This window comes from Impatiens glandulifera, chromosome 5 (assembly GCF_907164915.1).
Source record: "Impatiens glandulifera chromosome 5, dImpGla2.1, whole genome shotgun sequence".
Taxonomy (NCBI): Eukaryota; Viridiplantae; Streptophyta; class Magnoliopsida; order Ericales; family Balsaminaceae; genus Impatiens; species Impatiens glandulifera.
Window position 1 is genome coordinate 47,595,243 of NC_061866.1, and position 20,484 is coordinate 47,615,726.

The following is a 20,484-nucleotide window of genomic DNA, read 5'->3' on the forward strand; positions in this document are numbered from 1 at the left end:
AAATTGTATTGTTTAGCAACAATTTTGATACACGAACATTGATCAAGAAAATCAAACGAATCAAATTAAACTCATAAATAAACTAAAATAGTCAATTTTAGATTTTTTCGAATGACTCAACCATTCAATTTTACATTTAATTATATAAATTGATTGAAACGAATCTTAACGCTTAAATTCTATCCTTACGTTAAGTCTATATATTTTTCGACAAAACTATTTAAACAGTAATTTTTAGTATTCCCCAAATATATATATATAATGATCCTTAATTTTTAATGTGTTCGGATTGTCGGGTCGAGAGTTCTGGTTAATTTGGATATATATGTTAGAGTAAATGGATACTTGAGTCGGATTGTGGATTGACCCGCCCATATATACTTAAAAAGGTTAAAAATAAATTCAAAACAAGTACAACTTTTTAACCAACTACGCTAATAACATTTTATATTTTAAATAAACACCAAATTTGATGAATATGAGACATTTTAACAATATAAGTTCAACTTTTTAACTAACTAATGTATAATATAAATCAAATATTTGATTGAAAATATAAGGTCACGAGATGAGAGGTTCATTCAAAAAAATATAAATCAAATATTTGATTGAAAATATAAGGTCACGAGATGAGAGGTTCATTCAAAAAAAATATGTGATAAAATATGTGAGAATATAAGTTATTTACCTAAGTAAATAAAATGTGAAATGAGAGCCTTCTATTTTTATTCGTGATTTATTAAGAATTTTAAACATTAAATACATATTATTATTAAATTTATTTTAATTATATTTTTATACGTGTGCATAGAACGAAAATTTTCCTATTTATAATCTTCCTTTACATTAAAAGAAATTACAAAAATATAACATTATTATTACATTAGTTTATTTATAAGTATATATTAGTCCATATAGCTAGTATAATATACATAATATAAGTAATTCAGTATATATCATTCATTCAATACAATTCTTTTATATTAAAGCATTTTTTTTATTATTATTATTTTATTATTATTTTTTTTTTTTTATTATTATTTTTTTTTTCTGAGCACACTAAATCATAGTTTTCCATTGTCGAATGGTGCTTTCATAAATTTATTACTATATTTTCTTTAAAAATAATTTTTTATAATTTTTTAAAATTCTCTTGTTAATGTTCTTATTTTTTTCAGCTAGTGTTAATCCAACATTCTATTCTAATGAGATTTTATATTTTCGTTGGTTTCATTTAAGGTGACACACTATCATCCCGTCGTTGAATGGATTACAAGACTTAGAAGTAATTTCATAATTTGTTGTTGTTGTTTCACCACAGCATTGAATGCCCGTGAGATTTTATTTTATTCGTTGATTTTTTTTTTTTATAAAATACATTTGTAATCGTATCGTTGGATGAATCTCAACCCTTAAGAGTTTATCAAGCTTGCAGATTATAACATCAATATTTCACATTCTTATCTTCAACCTCAAGTGTTTAAATCATTTTCATCTTTAGTTTGATGAGGAATGTTAATATAAGATAATATAAATTGTGATAATATCATTATTATATTATATTTTTATAAGTATAATGTAATGTTTATATAATAGATAAACTTATAACTTATGTAACTCAATATATAACATTTTAACAACAATAATATCTCAATTTTACAATCTAAATCGCAATAGTGTATTTTTTCATTTTTCATTTTAGAGTATTCATGGAGTGGTGATCCTAGGCGGTCGCCTCATTGTCGACCCCTAAGTGTGAGTAAAATCAACCGAACAATTTAAACTTAATCGAACCGGTCTAAACTAAATCGAAAACCATCCAAATTGACTAAACTGAATGATCATCTGCTTATGAAATCGTTGATTGGTCAGTTTAGTGGTTGTCGAACTGCAAAACCGACCGACCATGATTAAAATTTAAAAAATACATAATTTGATTAGAACATATAGTTTATATTTGTATTTTAAAATAAATCTTAGGTAATATTGTATTATTTAGCAATAACTTTGACGGACAAAAAAATCAATTGAACCAATTAAGTCGATCAAATCGATCAAACCAATATTTTAACTAATCAAATTAAACTCACCAATAAACTGAAATCGACAATATGAGATTTTCTCAAATAGACTCAACAAATTATTTGTGCATTTTAGTATATTAACCGATCGAATCGAACCGTTTACACGTATAATTTCTGTGATTACATTAAGTCCATTTAATTTATTTTGTTTTATGATAGAATTGTTCAAACAATATATTTTAGTATTTTCAAAATTGTTAAAATCTTACTTTACACCTAAAAGAAATTACATAAATATAACATCTAAAATGTTATTTGGTGGGTCTAAAAAAAATACTGTTAGAATTATATTTAATAATTTTAAAAATATAATAAGTAATTGTATATTCTTGATTGAATTGAATGTTTTATTAATTAATAGTGTAGAAGATTTGTCACCCAATTGTAGGATACTTCCAAGAAGCACATCAATCACCCAGAGTTCTCTCTTCTTCAAACAGGCGTATTATGCGTTTGACTAAGTTTCCACCTGTCACAATTTCATTAGTCCATTTCTATATATTTCTGTAATATTACTATTTACTATTAACTATTTACTATTTACCCTTACTTCAAACCAAATAAAATTGACGAAATGACCCTAAAAAGGATCGGTGCATAAAATGGTGATCACTTCAAAATATTTTTATGAAATTATTCCATCGCGTAGTGCGAAGGCAGTGTTTTAAATGACAGTAGGCGGTGGCGGTGCGGTAAGTGACTGCCTATTGTCTCGGGTGCTTAGGCGGTCCGTTAAATATAAATATAAATATAATAAAGATGTTCTATAATTATCATTTTACCAAAAAACCAAATCAATATTCTCTAACCTAGTAACATTTAACAAAAATAAGTATATAAACGTGCTGAAGAAGAGGTAGATGATCATGGGAGGCGAGGTGAATAAGATAATAATCGAAAAAGAAGATAAATGAATAGGAGATAAAGTGTTTTTTTTATTAAATTTATAAATATATATTAATATTAGTAATTAATTAATTAAAAATATTAAATAATCTGACCGCCTCATGTATAGGCGGAGCGGTGTTGGACCGCATACCGTCTCGGCGCCGTCTAGGCGGCCGCCTCGGCCGTCATTTAGAACACTGCGCGAAGGGCAGAATCGTCTCGCGATGAAAAAACATATTGGTTAGTCTATAATTGCATTACTTTAATGGTATCGTCGCGAGATAATCTTGCCCTTCGCGAGACGATCTTGCCCGGGTATTCTGGACTTTTCACGTGTTTTTCTGTCGCAAGACATTATGCCATTCACATAGAAAATTTCGTCATAATACTTTAAACTGACCACCAACGCAATTAATTTTTAGGGTTATTTCGCAAATTTTCCCTTTTCTTCCCCTTTTAAATATATCCTTCTTTCTCCCCTCCCGTTTAACATATATACAAAAGAAAGAACAACTGCAATCATCTTCAATCTCTCTTCTTCCAGATCGATACAGAATCAACATTTTACTCAATTCAATCTCATTTCAACGCATTTTACTCTATCAAAGATTGTATAATCTTCATATTATTACTGTTGTTGTTGTTACACATTGCATGATTGTTGAAGATGGCATCGGCTTGCGTTAATAACGTCGCCATTCCGTCGGAGAACTTTCTTGACTGTTCTGTTTCTTATGGATGGTTGAATCCTCGGATCTCCTTTGGCCGGGAGAATAATAATCACGACGACCATACATCATCATCATCATCATCCAAGGGAGGAGGAACAGCAGCAGCTAATGCATTGCCGCCATTGAAGCGGTTAGATCCGGATGAGGTTTCAGATCTTCAAGTTACAGATAAGGATTTATATGATTTTGAGTTTAGACTTGAAGATCCTGTCATTATGCTTCCAGCTGACGAACTTTTCTCCGACGGTAAACTCGTTCCATTGTTGTTTCCTGTTTCTCGACCTGTAGTAGAACCTTCTTCTAGGGTTCCTTCGACGCGGAGGTCATTGGTTAAGGAACCGGTTGAGATAGATCCGTTTCTGTTCTCTCCAAAGGCGCCGAGATGTTCTAGTCGATGGAAGGAGTTGCTTGGATTGAAGAAGCTTTCACTTAATGGTAATAGTAAGGTAGATGTTAATAATTCATCTTCTCAATCTACTGGTATCAATAATGGCTCTAAATCTCGAAGGCTTTTTCTTAATCGAAGCTCCAAACCTTCATCTTCTTCTATTGAATCGTCACTTAACATTCCTCTGTTAAAGGATTTGGATAGCCATTCCGTTACTAAATCCTCAAGACGATCCCTCTCGTTGTGTTCATCTTCCTGTCAAGATCATGATGACCTCCCTAGACTCTCATTGGATTCCGATAAGCATATTCTAAAGCAGTCTTATTACAACAGAATTTCAAATGCTGGTTCCTCTAATCCACCTCCGAGAATGAGATTGCTCAAACAGAGGCCCATCCCTTCAGAAAATCAAGCTTCAGCTAGAGTAGGACGAAGTCCAGTCCGTATAACCCCCGAATCATCGGTGACCCTGCGAGGCGTTTCAATGGACAGCCCGCGAATGAACTCGTCAGGAAAGGTTATCTTCCAGGGTCTGGAGAGAAGCTCGAGCAGTCCAAGTACCTTCAATGGTGGGCCACCAAATAATAATAATAAGCAAAGGGGAATGGAAAGATCATACTCCGCCAATGTTCGAGTCACACCATTTCTGAATGTCCCAGTTGGTTCTCTATCAAAGTCCAGTGTATTCGGGTTTCAGCTCTTTCCTACAACACCCCAGAAGCGCGACGGTGGTGGTGGTGGTGGGAGTTATTCTTCTTCCACAGGAGGAGCGAGCAGAGGTCAACAACAACATCAGGTTAGTGGAAGGATTCGGTTTTAACTTTCATTCTCATGTAGAGAAAAAAGATGGTAACTTTGATTTAACATAGCTTTCTTTTTCTATTTTTAAATTTTATGGTATCTTGTTCTTGTTGTTGTTGATGATGTTGGTTGGTTTAGATTTGGGTTGAAGCAAAACAGTTCATGAAAAATGTTGGTTAGATCCATTCCATTTATTATCAAGGATCTTTAGCCTTTTACTTGTTGTTGTTTGTGCATACATGCAGGAATCACGGGTATATGATAATTATTCTTCCTTTTCCTTATGATGCTATAATGCTATAGAATTCAGATCAAATTTCTCTTCTTCTTGCCCTAGCCAGCAGCCATTCTCACACACACGACACAGTCTTTGAGATAGTAGTAGAGTGTCATGGTTTTTGTTTGTTTGTTTGTTTGTTTTGTGGGGTCTCTTTTTCTTTAAAGAATCCATGTTTCTTTGGGGTAGCTGCTGGTGCTGACACATAGCATGTTAATATGTCACAGCTGTTCTTTATGCAGATAATAGTAAGTACACTTCCGTCCAAATCCAACCATGACCACCACCATCCTCACCTTCATTATCCATTTTGGTTGTTTAATAGTTTAAGTCAGACGATTTCTTATTTGAATGGTGGCTACCAATTACCAATGTCTTGTTTTTGGTTATGGGCTATTTCTAAATAACCTTAATAATAATCTGTTGAATGATTTTAGTCTAGGTGGGTTGGGGAAAGAGTAATTTGTTATGTAGCTTGATCTCTTGCTTGTTTCCATTTTGCACATCAACTAACTCACTCTCATGTCTAAATCATCATCCTTGTGGACCTCTATGGTGGTCCCATTGTCCATAAAATTGAACTTCTTCCCTCTATTCTGGTGCATTATTATTAGCTTAACTGAAATTTGTACTCTTTCTTTTAAATTTCTACACCCACTGGTTATTATTTGGCAGTAAAATAACTTTCTGTCAAATGTTTTTGTGGGGATAGAAATAATCATAACAGAGGTTTATACAAAGAGTGTTTATTATTTGTTATTAATGATAAAGTAAGCATAAATGAGATATGGGGTTTTTGAGACAGGATTCTCAAAAAAAGAGAACCTTTTGGATGTGAAATGATGGGTTTGTTTGACTCCTCAGTCTTTGAACACCTTTTTGGGACTGATCTTATTTGTCCATTCTAGGTCGGTTTTCCCTTTTCTTTAGATTCCCCATGACAACCACTAGACCCACCCCCACCCCACCTTACCACTCTTCTTCCTCTTCCTTGTGCTTTCTTTTCATTCAAAACCTTGAATCAATCAATGCCCACCCAATCAAGTGATTATTTGAAACTGTCTATTACATCATTTGGACTAGGTTCAATCATCCATTTTTTTTTTTATGTTTTCCACACTAGGGCTAGGCTCAATAACAAATGTGGATTTCTTCTTTTTAAGTCTTTGTTAGGATTTGGGATTGGGTTATGAAAAAATGGGTGATAAGATTAAGAAATTTAAAGGGTATTAATATTTAATAAATATATCTATAAAGAGTATTTTACTATTTTAGTTGAGAAATAATTGATTAAACTAATAAAGGGATAAGTAAAAAATGATAAGTTATTAAAAAAAAGGTATTTACACCCTTGTCTTGTTAGTTATAATTTGCAATGAAAATTGGAATGCCTAAACTTTTTTCATAGAGATACAAAGTTATTTTCAAAAACATAACTTATTATTACGTATACCTTTAATTAACTTTTACTCAAATAACTGATTTGAAAATAAACCATAACTATACAAAAGATGTATATTCTATATTTCTACATCATACTTAAATAGTTTTTATGTCAATTGGTAGTCACTTACAATTACCCACTCCACTACTCTATGCTTTAATTTACTTATTATATTATTCATACTCTAATAAACACCTTACTTTGAGAAATAATATTTATACATTTTAATCTTCTTCCGCACATTAGACTAAATCGGCGAACAAGCTCGGCTTATTGAAAAGATGGAAGAAATTGTGGAAAGAGTCGGAAAATCGAAGAAAATGAAAACATTCAATTTCCCTATAAAAAACGACTAATTAAAGGAGTACAAGGAAGCAGCCCATCCTCCAAATTTTTGATTTACTTTTCGTGTTGAATAAAAAATCATGTTATTATGATAGTTTTTTTTTACAATCACATAAGTTAATGATATCTTAATACATTTTTTTAGTTGTAATTTAAAACTTGCGACAAAATTGTGTAATAAATTGTAATATTCTCTTTTAAAAAATCATCTTCAAGCTAATATGCCTTCATCCACCTTGACCATCTTCCGTTCTTTCGTTTTAGAGTGAAATTAGAATAAGGAATTCAACCTGCGAAAAAGAGTACGAGGCCTTTTAGTGTTATCTGGACTTCATACGACCCCTTCCCACCTGAGAGCATCCGAATAAATGAGTAGATCTGGCTTGGGGCAACGAAATCATCTCACTCCTGCAGCAAATAAAGCTCCTACCCCGCCAGAGAAGCGGGGAATAACTTAAGGGATTGATTGAAAGACGTGAACCGAGAGCGGGCTTAGAAGGCTTCTCCAAATCCCACGGATGAAGCTGAAGCACCTGGTTTACGAATCAATCAAAGGAGCCACAAACAAAGGCCAAACCAAAGACTGTTTCAAAAGCATCCGAATTAGCATTAATAGACGTAGAAAGCCTACGGGCTATTAATGCGGTATATTTCCACAACTTCTCACGATTCGATGGCATTATCTTAATGAAACATTAAAGAGTTCGTTTTTGCCTCAATAATTGTAAATGGATCGTCTAACTGGAAATGATAACAGAATGCATAGGTCATTAGAAGGAGTTCCGGCGGATAAATAGAGTATACCACCTTACTTATTATTTCCTCTATGAGGGAGAAATTAAATGGAAGAACCCGAAGATATGTGCAAAACTCTCATTTTGGTTAGCCAAGGAAAATGACTCGTGGTAAAGACAAGATAGACATCATTTATATTTATTTTTAAATCTAGAAAACTATCCTAATTTTATATAGAGTTATCACTCATAATTTCAACCTAAGACGTGTTTAATATTCATCAAATTTTAAATATATTTATTAAATTACATTTCATATTTTGAATTTTGGGTTTTTGTTTGCGGGTGTAATTTTTTTTTATATAAAATGATTTAAAAGTATTAATATATAATGATAAATAATAAATAATAATTTAAAATATATATTATTTTAATATTTTAATTAATAAATTAAATTATGTAATTAGACTAAGTGAAATGATAGTATTAAATTTGAGTTATTAAAATAATTCAAATTGAATAAAACTTTAAACTTAATTTTTTAAAAAAAAAAGTTAAACTTAAATAATAGACACTAGATAGACAAACAATTTGAAATGAAATATATTGAGATAGGTTTGTGAAATAACGACAAAATTGTATAAAAATTAAAAAATAATAAGGATGAGTAGTAGTAGGTAGCAGTAATATGTAAGATGTCGTTTTGTGATGTCTGTTTGTATTTGATCGAGAGAAGAGAATCATTTTGTCACGGCTATATGTTCTCTATCAGGGTTCACGATATACATTTGTTTTTAAATCAAATATTATATTATTTTTATTTTATTTATTAAATTTAAATCCTGACTAGACACTTTCTCTTTAGTTCAAATATAACCCATACTCACAAAATTATTACACCACCCCTTTAATAAAAGATTCACATAATAAAAGTACACTATTTTCAATAAAATTGTTTTTAAAAGTTAATATGATTTATAGGACTTGTTCTAAAAGGTTATTTGAATAAAAAATTGATAAATTACGGGATAATTCCGGATAAGTTATTTGATAGATAAAATAGAGAGTCAAATGTTTGATTTTTTAAAATTATTTAAATAACCCAAAAACGAATAAGTCCTTAAATTAAACCGGAGATATTTGATTTTTTTTTTTATAGATCTAAACCTATCTTGTTAGGTTAATCTGAATCATTCATACTATTAGGTTATATTGTGATAACATGTTTCAGTCAATAAGTTTAATTGCTAAAAATATTTTTTTATTAGGTTTTGTAAATAATTTTATATAATAAAACTTATTTAAAAACAATGAAATGTTTTATTATTATAATTAATAATTTGATTTTATGTGATTAATGAATAAATAATATTGTGTAGTCAAGTGATCTAATTTTTAAATAATGTTGTTTGATGTTTAAGTTTTTTAATAAATAATCACATGTTGTGAGAATGCTGTTTTTATATTAATAAATAATATTGTGATTATTAATAAATATAAATAAACTTAAAAAATAAAATTATGAACTGTCTCATGCCTGCAAATTGTCTCATAAATATACAGAAACAGCGTGCATTCAATGATTTATCAGAGACCACAAAATCTGGGTCAGGCACAGTAATATCGTGCCAGTTTTGTTAAATAATTTATTTAATATTTTAATTTAAATAAGAACTTTCAAATTCTATATTGTTCACTGTTCATGGCATTTAAATAAAAAAAAAAGAAAAGAAAGTTTAGTTTAAATTTATATATCTCGAAATTGTAGTTTTCTTGTACACATTTTATATATATATATATATATATATATATATATATTTAAGATGCACTATTAATAACGGTTAGGGCGGATCAATGGCCGTATTGTACTGGTTTAAACTCAACCTAAAAATTTATGTTTGGTTTTTTATTATTATTAATATATTTGTATTAATTATTTAGTGATTTTAATATAAATATTGAATTTTCAGGCATTATTAGGTTAGAGTTATTTTAATAACCCAAATAAATTAAATATTATTTTATTCATTATCGACCCAATGATTGGTCTGACCCAGCCCTATGATAGAAAAACGTGAAAAAAAATTTGACCAGTCTAATTTGTTTTTAAAATTATTTTTAGTGAGATTTAAATCTATAACCAAATAAAAAAAACTTATTTTTCATCCTAAATAATTATGTTACAAAATTTTATGTTAAAATAATGATTAATTTAACTAAATAATCTAATTTTTTTTATTAAATGAGCTGTCCGGATGCATGCATTACTCGTGGGTTTGTTGGGCTTAATCTAGATTGACGATTACTCAAATCACTAATCAAAATACTAAAATACCCACTATTTTAAATTATTATTTTTTATTTTATTTATATATTAATATTTTTTTAAGTATTTTTATCAAAATAAATAAATCAATATCCTTCTAAATCATCGCTAATCATTTGTTTTTTTTCTCTTACCCCATACCTTACAAGTCAGTATAATTTTTTTTGATTTTTTTCACTAACTATCCTTCTTATACATGACACTTCAATTAATGATATTATAAAAAAATAATTAAACTCCTAACATTGATTATGCAGGAATTTCGTTACTTTAATTAGCCTTCCCCCTGAAAAACAAGATTATTCAACATTATTTAATTATATAAATTTTGTATATATTTTTTTCCCTCATTGGTTAACTTAATTAAAACCCTACATATTTTCTTATAATAACAAATTTGATATACTGTATTATATATTGAATTGTTAATATACAAGTTGATAATTATTTAAATATTACCTCCAATAATTAAATCGGATCAATTATAATAAAATAATATAATTGAAACAACAGTCAACTAAGTTGAAGTGACAAGTGAAAATGTGAGAATGATAATCACGAGAAGTCGTGATAGTTTTTAAAATTTATTTTTTAAAATAAAATTAACTATTCAAACAATTTTTTATTAAACAAAGACATAAAAATTTAATTGATATATCCATAAAATTGATTCTTAATCATAATATTAATTAATGTATTTAAAAAAAATTCAGTTATTTGAATAGACTACATCCCACTTTAATCATTTTAGAAAGAAAATACATGTTCCACTGTCTGCACTTCCACCTTAATTGACATATTTTTTTAATCTGAATAAATTTTACATACAATTTTCTATTAATATTAGTTTAATACTATAAAAGCATAAAGCTCAATCAATCAACTAACCCCTAATTTTATACTTTCATAATTAGATTAAAAAAAGTGTTAACTTTCAATTAAAATGATAAAGTTTTTGTTTTTCATAACTATTGTCGTTTTCAAAGATTTTTAATTATGAAGAACATGATTACCTAGATAAATAAAGTAAAGTACTAGTATAGTACTCTATAGAATTTGTTACAACTTGCATAAATAAAAGAAAAAATAATCGTACGTATCTTATGTCCTTTATGACTTTGTCCTTAGTATCACACACAACCACACCATTCACATTCTATCACGTGACTCTTGGAATCCTCACTTTATATATATTTCAACTATTATTTGTTTCATTTATTAATTAAATTAAAAAAAAGTTAACTAATTTTTTTAAAGTTACTTTACTTAGCTAATACCAATTATAATTATAGGATAATCAAACATTAGTTACATTGAATTGCGACCAACCCCTTTCAACTAACTCGAGTTTGGAGTATAAACGGTAGATACACTGTCTCATAAGTAGTGTCTCTATATGTGTCACAATTCAAAACTTAGTTTATTCTATAATTAATGTGAATCCCATATTCATGTGTAATTTTTCTCAGTTTTGTACACATAGGGACACTACTTCTGAGACAAAAAATCTGTCACGTCACGTATAAAAGCGAGTTGATTTGGTCTACACTAAAATATACTCTTAAAGTTGGTTGATTTTTTTTTAAAATTGCAATTTCAATTTATTATAATACCCGCTTGGTTGATTCAATTAGGCCTTGTTTGAGGAAAGGATTTTTTGGGTTTTATCTAAATTTTATCAAAAAAATTATTGTTTAATAAAAAATAGGAAAAAACTTGTTTTTAAAATTTGAAGACTAATTTGCCCTTTAACTTTAGAGGATAGGGTGTAGGTGAGAGAATGATGATTGAGAGATGATAAAATTAGAGTATGATTTTGATATTTAAATGATAAAATTATTTGATTTGATGATTGATAAGATGTTTGGGTTTTGAGATAAAAATTGGGTTTTATCCCAAAAACCCTTTCATCAAACGAGACCTCAGTTTCATTTAGTAGATATAAATTTATATTTTTTTATTTGTAAATAATTAAATCTTTATAGATAAGAAAATTAGATATTTTTTTGTCTTTGTCCTATTGAGTTGGCCTCTAGGTAGATTGAGGAGCTCTACTAATTATTTTAAGATGGTTCTCTTTTAGGGCGGGTTTGTCCTAGTCTGTATAGCCAACTCTGGTCATATATTATTGATAAATAATAGGAATGCATATTAAATTTATTTTAAAAACAAATATATCAACTATTTTTACATACATTCTGAATCTGGGCATTTAATCCCTATTAATATCCGGAAAGCTTCAAACCTAATGAGAAACTTACCATATTTTTTGCTATAAGTATTTTTATTATTATTTTATTATCATGTCTAACGCCTTTTATCTACCTTTAAACATTTTCACTTGATCATAGTTTTAACCTTTTAAATATTTTTTATTTGATAAATCTTAAGTTGAATAGGTTACAATTTTGATCCATTTGTCATCATTTTAACTTGACAATCTTTTACACATTTGATTATAATAGCTTAACCTCGTCCAAATTTATTTTGTCATGGTAGATACATATGCATTCACCCTAACACAATTAGCCAAAATCTTGATATGCAACCCAAATTTGTTGGGTTCTCTCCCTCATAATAATAATAATAATAATAATAATAATAATAATAATAATAATAAAACTAAAAAAATGATTTTTTTTGAAAACATTTAAAAATTAGTTTGGGCTTTATTTACCATTATAGCCGCCTCGTTAAAATGGTGGCAATAAGCTTCTTTACTTAAAATCGTTGACTATTTGTAAAATTTTAAAATCAAGAGTTTATTTAAAATTGTAAAAATTTAATTTTAAAAAATAATAGTTATATATTATTATTATTATTTATATATATAATTAATTTTTTTTATATAATAATTCTTTTTAAAAATTTATATATTTAAATATAAAATTAATTAAAAAAATTATATAAAATTAATTATTTTTATTTATTTGAATACATAATAACTTTTTCAATTTATATCTATAAATTTATTTATTTTGACTTTAAAATTGGTATAAAATTGTAAAATAAAAAATATTTATAAACTTATTAAATTTTATTTTTTAAATTTAAAATTATAATAATTTACCTATTTAGGAATTATCTATAATAAAATGGTAAGAGTAATAATGTAATATAGTTAAAGCCCGTACGAGACTTGGGCTTTATTTACAAACATCAGCCGCCTGGTTAAAGCCCAAGTTAATCAGCTGACAACCGCCGCCGAGGCAACAATCATTCTAACAGTCTGCCGTCGGCGGTTAGCCGGAGACGATGGCCAGCTACAATCTCGAGTTCTCGTGCGATACAGCAGAAAACACCTTAGCATGGATACACTCTATAATCGATTTTCTCGATTCTTACCGTTTCTTCCTTGAAGCTCACGTCGTCAATTTTTTCAAGGTATTTCTTTCTCTGATCGACAGTTTCTGTGTGGATTCTCAGGAGTTATGCTTGTATTCTGTAGATATTTATGTATACGCTTGTCTTAAATCAAGTATTCCATGATTATGCGTTCACAGGATAGGCTATGGGAGAATGTTGACAAGGAGTGGATTGATTGTCTTCGAAATGAATCGTCTGAGAACCTTGTCCAGATTCCTTCCGGTGTTGTGCAGGCACGTTTCTCTTCCATGTTAGTTTTTAGCCTTCGTTTTCTTTCTTTGATTAGCTGCAAATGTAATGCTATCATATTTGGAAGCTTAACCTGCATGATCAACTGTCCCTGTCAATTGTAATCAATTTGAAGCAAAGTATTAGTGATTGTAGGCTTGTAGCACAATGCTTTGGACCAAATTAGGTTTCATATGTTCCTCAAGAGAATCTCTATGCCACAAATCAGTTTGAGCTCACTTATTTTTATTGAGGAACTCAATATCGGCCATTTGTACGATCAGCTTCTTTTCTGTTTCATATTCCAATATCCATCAATACTGCAATTTTGAAAATGAGAATCTATATCTCTATATATTTATTGGTTCTTGTCATCATTAAGTAATTGAAGTGGTTATTTTCTGCCTTATTCTGCTAAGATCAAGTCTGACAGAATTGCTATTAAACTTTATATTGTATTATTATTGGTGCTAGGAATATTGGCCTCCTTCACTCAAGAAATTTGTCCTTACTTCAAGGTCTCTTGCCATACGTCGAGAACAGGCCAACCTGAGTAAGGTATATAATGTGTTGTTTTAACAAATGTTCATATTTTGGTGTCTCTAACTGTTGTCTATCACATTCACATGTTTTTCTTCAATCGCACTATTTTGTATGTAAGTTTCTATATGCAGGTTTCCTTTGGCTATCCCCCTGTTTGTCTATGTGGAACCAATTTTGGATAAGTCTAAGACTATTCTGTTTTCATGATTCTCCTGTACACATGTGTGTTGTGTTGTCCATCTTCAAACAAAATAAAATGTTCTATTCAAATTAGCTGAAAAGTGCTTTCAAGGTGAAATCCTTTTTTTTTTCTTCCGATAAAAGAAGGTGAAATACTTAATGTGACTAAAGATGACTGAAACTAGTATTGCAAAAAAGAAAGAGTAATTCCATCATAATCAGTAAAGGATGTGATTTATAGCATTTTTTAATACTTGCTTGTAGTGCATTAGCCTTTTGAGCTCACATTTCTTGTCAATTGAACTGAAGGTGCTTCCGGATATGCACTTGGCTTCACTTAATCAAGTTCTTACGCAAGGCATGAATCCGAAGAAAAAACATGAAGTATGTATCAAGTTTATTTCTTTTCCTTTCATGTTACTTGCCGTCAACTTTCTTGTATGGTTCGGTTTCAACTGAAATCCATTTATGCCACTTATAATTTTGTTTTTCTTTCATATTTTGGCTGAATGAATTAGCATCACACAATATAACTTGTACTCTTCTGCTGAGTTCAACTTCCTTGCTAGGTGATTAATTGTAACAGAGAGCATGTCACATGCTGTATGTAGTTATCAATATAATAAAAAAAATGAACACAGGATTTTTATGTAGTTTGGTTACAATTTATAACCAAGTTCTAGTAGTTTTGAGCAAATTGTAAAAAAATATTGTTTGATAAGTTAAATATTAAGGCTTATTTGGGGAGAAGTTGTCTCTCAGAAATTGCTGTTATCAATAATGTTATTTTGACCCATACTTTGATTGATAATGAAACTAATAATCCAGTAACATTAGTTATATAATTCTTTTTCAGTTTTATTTAATATTCTGTGCATATTTTCAATTATAAATTCACTTCTGATTAGAATTAGAATCAATATTTACCCTAAAACATTAACCTCTGAAAAATTTATCCACATAATAAAGCAATGCATAGTACGAGCTGTTAGCACTCCAGTGTTTTTTTCTCATATGTTAAAAATGTGGGGAATTCTTGTTAAAAGACACCATATCAGGTCTACGTTGTATAAATGTATATTCATCTTCATGCTTGACATGGTAGGCCTGCTCCTCTATTTGCACTGGACAGCTTGCTCGTGTTGCTTATGACATATCTTACTTGACTTGTGCACATATAATTTGCATGAGCAGGTAGAAGTTCTGGCAGGTGTTGTCAGTTGCATAGCAAAAGGTGTTGGTGCAAGTACAGTAGTTGATGTTGGTGCTGGCCAGGTTCATTCATCTTTTTTCTCCATGTTTTTTGCTGATTTATTCATATGTTCATCTCCTTAGCTTGCTGCTGACATACCTCTTATAAATTTTCTTTTAAAAGCATGCTATAATAGAGAGAAAATTCCTATTACGTGTCTCTCATTATTAATATACCCACAGTTTAATTTAAAAAGGAGAGAATTCCTGTTGCATCTATTTACTGTGAATTACTTATTGGCAACACAAAATGAACTTTATGTGATATGGGCGATAAAAGCAATGCTGATGTTTTTGGAGTTGATTCCACCTTAAAAAGGGTTTCAAACCTGTTGGTTCATTATCACCATTGATCAGGAACATAATTTTTTTTGTTTTGTTTTTGGGGTTTTATGTTGCTTGCACCTTCCACATACAGGAGGTTAGTATATTTACACTCTGCCTCTCTGTTTATCTAGGGTTATCTAGCCCAAGTTCTTTCCTTCGAGTACCAACTTCCTGTTATAGCAATAGATGCTTCTTCTCATCATGCAAGAGTAACAGATGCTCGGGCTGAGCGAATCAAGAAACATTATTTCTCCAAATTGCGTAAAACCGGGTATGTCTGGAGTATTTTGAATACTGTTTGTAACTTTTCAATCCACTGCTTTTGCTGGGAGACTGTCAGATTTTACGGAAGGATATCGCTGTAGGCAATTAAAATTACAAAAGTATATCTCTTTTAATCATGTTTATTATTTAATGATTTGGTAATTGCATAAACTCTTTCACCCAGAGAATAAACTCTGGTTTGAAAAATAAACTCTTTCACCACTTATTCAAATAATTTAGTATGAACGTAATATTGCCCAACTGCATTCTGGAAATTTGCATGTGCTACTGGTATTATACAATGTGGCCTAACTGATAGGCTGAAATTTGTATTGGCTACATCTTTCTGCATAAGCTCCTGTTTCGCAAATTACCGATCTGTTACATTTGCATCAGTTTAACCCTAGAAGCCTAGATCACCTTATTTAATCTTCTAGTTTTATATGCATTAGTGATGCACACCCTAAGAATTGTTCATTTTATGATCTGCTATATCAACAAAGTAAATATTATTTTGAACTGCTAGATCAACAAAGCCTGTTAGTTGAGTAGTGTTTTTTAGTCTTATGTTTTTGTTTGAACTGTTGTTGATGTATTTTTGAAGGACTGGACAGTGTAGGATTTCCGTATGTTTGTTTTTTTATGATTTTGTAAATTTTTTTTATCGTTGTGCTTAAACGAGTTTTTTTAATACGTAAGCACAAAACATTATTATTCTTTTGATGATTGGTTGTCCTAACATAGTTTATCTTATATTAGATCAGGAAGCCATTTCAACATACCAAAAACAGTAACCTGCCAAATTCTTTCTACCGAAACCTTGAAAGCTCTTAGCAGGTCGTCGCTCCAAAAAGATTTAGCGGATCTAGAGCTGGTTGAAGAATCCGCAGGTGAACATTCCCTATAATGAAGAAATATTGGTTTTAAATATTCTTATTTGGCTTATTCTCCATTCTTCTTTGTAGAAACTGAGTCATCATTGCTTCTTGCTGGTCTTCATGCTTGTGGAGATCTTTCAGTAACGATGTTGAGGTTGGTGTCAGTACAGTACTTACTGCTTCTACATTACCAACCTTTTAGAGTCATAAGTGAACGGGTGTTTATAGAATTTTTGTAATACAGAAGCCTTCAATTTGTATTTTTCTTACAATAGTTGTTATCTAACTTGAAATATATTTTTTTAAGGTCTTTCTTGGACTGCAAGGAAATAAGAGCTGTGGTAAGCATCGGTTGTTGTTATAACTTGTTGTCAGAGGAGGGATCAGAAAGTGCTGACTTTCAATGTGGATTTCCCATGAGCAAAGGTGTTAAATCTACAAAATTTTCATTAGGAAAGAGTTCAAGAGATCTTGCGTGTCAGGTATTTCTAGAACTACCTATTTGAATGGTTAGTCTCTTCGACTGAACATTCTGTGCACTGGCTTTATTTTCTGGTTTATCCCTAGGCCTTGTTTGATATGTGTTATTGCGACTAAATCCCAAATAACTCAATATCCCATCAACAATCTATTCATCAATCAAAATACCAAAATACTATCTCTTTTTAAAAATAAATTATTTTTTCATATTATATTTATACCCCTAATACCTTTTTGCCCAAATACAAACAAGGTTATTTGAATATAACCACTTGGTTATTTTCAAATAGCCCTAGATCAAACAAGGCCCTGGACTTCTGGACCTTACGATCCCTCAATGTACCTCCATTTGCGAATATCTTAGAGCTTGTTTGATTTTGGGTTATGAATTCAAAATCTTTTGATATATTTTCTATTTCATTATTATTCTGCTACAGCTATCTTATACTGGTCATTTTTTGGGCTCTTAACCAGAGTGCAGAGCGATGGAAAGGCTTGGGAATTGATGCTAGTCTCCATAATTTTAATTTACATGCTTTAAGAGCTGCTTTCCAGATGGTATTTGCTCTTCATACCCTTTTCCATGAATTATTAGTTTACTGAATATATTAACCCACTGCTTTTGAGGTTTACTAACCAGTCCTTCAGTAATATTGAAGGTTCTTTTCCATTATTATCCAGAAACTCTTGAAAAGAGTCCTATAGTAGGACGTCAAGGGAAAGCATTACTCCGCCAACAACATAGGAAGGAGGAAAGCACAGACTCCATGAACTTTGTAGATCACAATATCCTCAAGAGAGGAAATATTGCAAAAGCAAATGGAACTGGAGAATACCACATAGAAGGTATACACTTTTGCTTCAGGAAAAATGTTACAAAGTTCATTCAATTTTTGTAGCATCAGTTACATTCTTAAATGTATGAACATCTAAACAGAAGACATGTGCACCTAGATGTGTTTTGGATTGTGGAAATAGTCAAATTGGGTTTATTTTATTTTATTCTCTTATTTATTTTTATATATTGTTTAAATATTTTAAGAATTCTAATTCATCTTAATTGAGGAAATTAGAATAAATTATTGTGATATTTTAGGGATTCTGATTTATCTCTCCTACAATTGTATAAATAGGTATTACCTTTCATGAGAATAATATATCAAAAACATTTCTTTCTCTTTTCATTCTAAAATTCTAACACTTGCACATCAATCATGTTTTCTCTTTGATGATCAATTGTGGTAGGTACAGGGAACGCTGATGAAAATCACTTTTCTGATCCTGTTCTCCTAGCATCAGCTTCTATAAAATCTGGTAGCATGGCGGGTAAAACTTCAGGGGCATTTTCAAATGGTTCATCTAATCAGATCAGTATTAATGAAGACACCAAGAAATATTTACTATTTGAAGAATTCAGTGTGTCAGCATTAAGTCGTCTTGGTTTTAGTCACTTAAAGGAAGTTGATTTTTCTCAAATATGGAAAGAAACAGAACCTTTTGCAGTAAGTTGCCTGATACTATGTCTCTTTATACTTTCATAAGATAAGTATGGCAGTCTGCCCTGATATTTATATAAAGTTTTCCACTTATAATTTTTTTTCATTGATTGTAACTAGAATAAATGCAGTTAGTAGGACCCTAATGTATTAAAAATTAGACGATTAAATAAGGTAGGAGGTATTCCATTCCTAACTAAGGTAATATAGGATATAATTTCATTATTAAAATATAACATTTCCCCTCAATATTATTCAACCTGGTATGAGAGTAGCGTTCTTGAACAGCACCCAACAACCTTTCTCTGCCTCCTCAATGGCTGGCGTAACTGTTGGTGTAGGGCAGCAGGGCTTCAATGAAGATCGCCGCTGCCCCACTTTATTTTCTATGTTTATCTTCCAGCCATCCCAACTGCATGATTGCTGCATTTTTTGCCTTCAACTTCTCATCTCCTTATTGGTTTTTCTTATGAAGTCATCTCATGTTCCCCCCCCAAAAGTCGATCTCATGGTCTTAATAGCACAAGTAAGAGAATTGTGTAAAAATATGACATTTCCTGTTTCACTGGCGACTTAGTAAAACTGCACATCATATTTTCTAACTTGCAATTGTTAATAGTAGGGGTGAGCAAATAACTGATTTACCCGAACCCTATTCCAATCCAAACCCAAATTGTGTTTATTGGGTAGACATTTTGATTTGGGTTCAATTAGAATTATCCAAACCAATCCATACTCTAATGAGTATAATGGATTGGATAAATTTAATTGGGTTGAGTATGGATTGGGGTTTGCTCACTTCTAGCTAATAGTATCTAATATGTATGCAAATAACAACAGACTAAGGGATTGAAAAACAAACTCCCCAATCCATACTAATGAGTAGAATGGTTTGGATAGATTTAGTTTGAATTGAGTATGGATTGAGGTTTGCTCACCTTTAAGTTAATAGTATCTAACATGAATGTGGTTAACTTCCTACAGATTTGGTAGTGACATCAATTAAGTAGATTCTTTTGTGAAGTTATATTTGATGACATCACCATACTGTTGGTATTTGTTTTCTAACACAGTTGATTTCTTCTATGCAGACTCTTATTGGTCCTTACTGGTCTCTTCGCACCGCATTAGGACCTATTATTGAGACCATCCTCCTCCTCGATAGATTATTGTATCTTCAGGAGCATGACAGTTATCTGGAAACAATGATATTACCAATTTTTGATCCCAAATTATCCCCAAGGAACATGGCACTAATAGCTAAAAAAATATGATTGATTTGTATAATGAAACATACCAAGCCAACCCCATCCAACATATGTTGAATCATAAAGCTGATGGTGCAAGAGTTCTTAAGGCTTTTTGGCTGTTCTATCTTTGTATGCTAGATTGGACATTTTATTTAGACAAAAAAATTAAGTTGGTTGAAGCATGCAGATGTGTTTTCCTTTTA

The 20,484-nt window shown here is 30.4% G+C and overlaps 3 protein-coding genes across 4 annotated transcripts; 2 read left to right on the forward strand and 1 right to left on the reverse strand.

Moving 5' to 3' along the window:
- Nucleotides 1–3,481: 3,481 nt before the first annotated feature.
- Nucleotides 3,482–5,110, forward strand: LOC124940288. Its single transcript, XM_047480796.1, has one exon. The coding sequence runs from the start codon at nt 3,640–3,642 to the stop codon at nt 4,909–4,911; it is 1,272 nt and encodes a 423-aa protein (XP_047336752.1). The 5' UTR covers nt 3,482–3,639; the 3' UTR covers nt 4,912–5,110.
- Nucleotides 5,111–7,278: 2,168 nt separating this feature from the next.
- On the reverse strand, nt 7,279–10,157 carry LOC124939541 (NAD(P)H-quinone oxidoreductase chain 4, chloroplastic). Its single transcript, XM_047480006.1, is given in 5 exon segments — nt 7,279–7,491; nt 7,673–7,743; nt 7,746–7,761; nt 7,764–7,857; nt 10,153–10,157. Coding segments are annotated over 5 exon segments (399 nt in total).
- A 3,068-nt stretch (nt 10,158–13,225) lies between these two features.
- On the forward strand, nt 13,226–20,484 carry LOC124938013 (methyltransferase-like protein 25B). 2 transcript variants are annotated; one of them, XM_047478370.1, is made up of 13 exons: nt 13,226–13,402; nt 13,522–13,617; nt 14,087–14,170; nt 14,645–14,719; nt 15,530–15,610; nt 16,045–16,184; nt 16,937–17,067; nt 17,143–17,209; nt 17,363–17,537; nt 18,010–18,093; nt 18,195–18,381; nt 18,781–19,037; nt 20,123–20,484. In XM_047478370.1, the coding sequence occupies exons 1-13, from the start codon at nt 13,274–13,276 to the stop codon at nt 20,303–20,305; spliced, it is 1,689 nt and encodes a 562-aa protein (XP_047334326.1). In that variant the 5' UTR covers nt 13,226–13,273; the 3' UTR covers nt 20,306–20,484. The 2 variants fall into 2 exon arrangements, with proteins under 2 accessions (XP_047334326.1, XP_047334325.1); XM_047478369.1 differs by lacking the exon at nt 20,123–20,484 and having other exon boundaries at nt 18,787–19,091.

Coding starts and splice junctions, on each gene's coding strand:
- LOC124938013 (XM_047478370.1), top strand. CDS start 13,274: ATGGCCAGCTACAATCTCGAGTTCTCGTGCGATACAGCAGAAAACACC. Junction 16,185..16,936: donor TCCAAATTGCGTAAAACCGG/GTATGTCTGGAG, acceptor ATCTTATATTAG/ATCAGGAAGCCATTTCAACA. Junction 18,094..18,194: donor TAAGAGCTGCTTTCCAGATG/GTATTTGCTCTT, acceptor GTAATATTGAAG/GTTCTTTTCCATTATTATCC.
- LOC124940288 (XM_047480796.1), top strand. CDS start 3,640: ATGGCATCGGCTTGCGTTAATAACGTCGCCATTCCGTCGGAGAACTTT.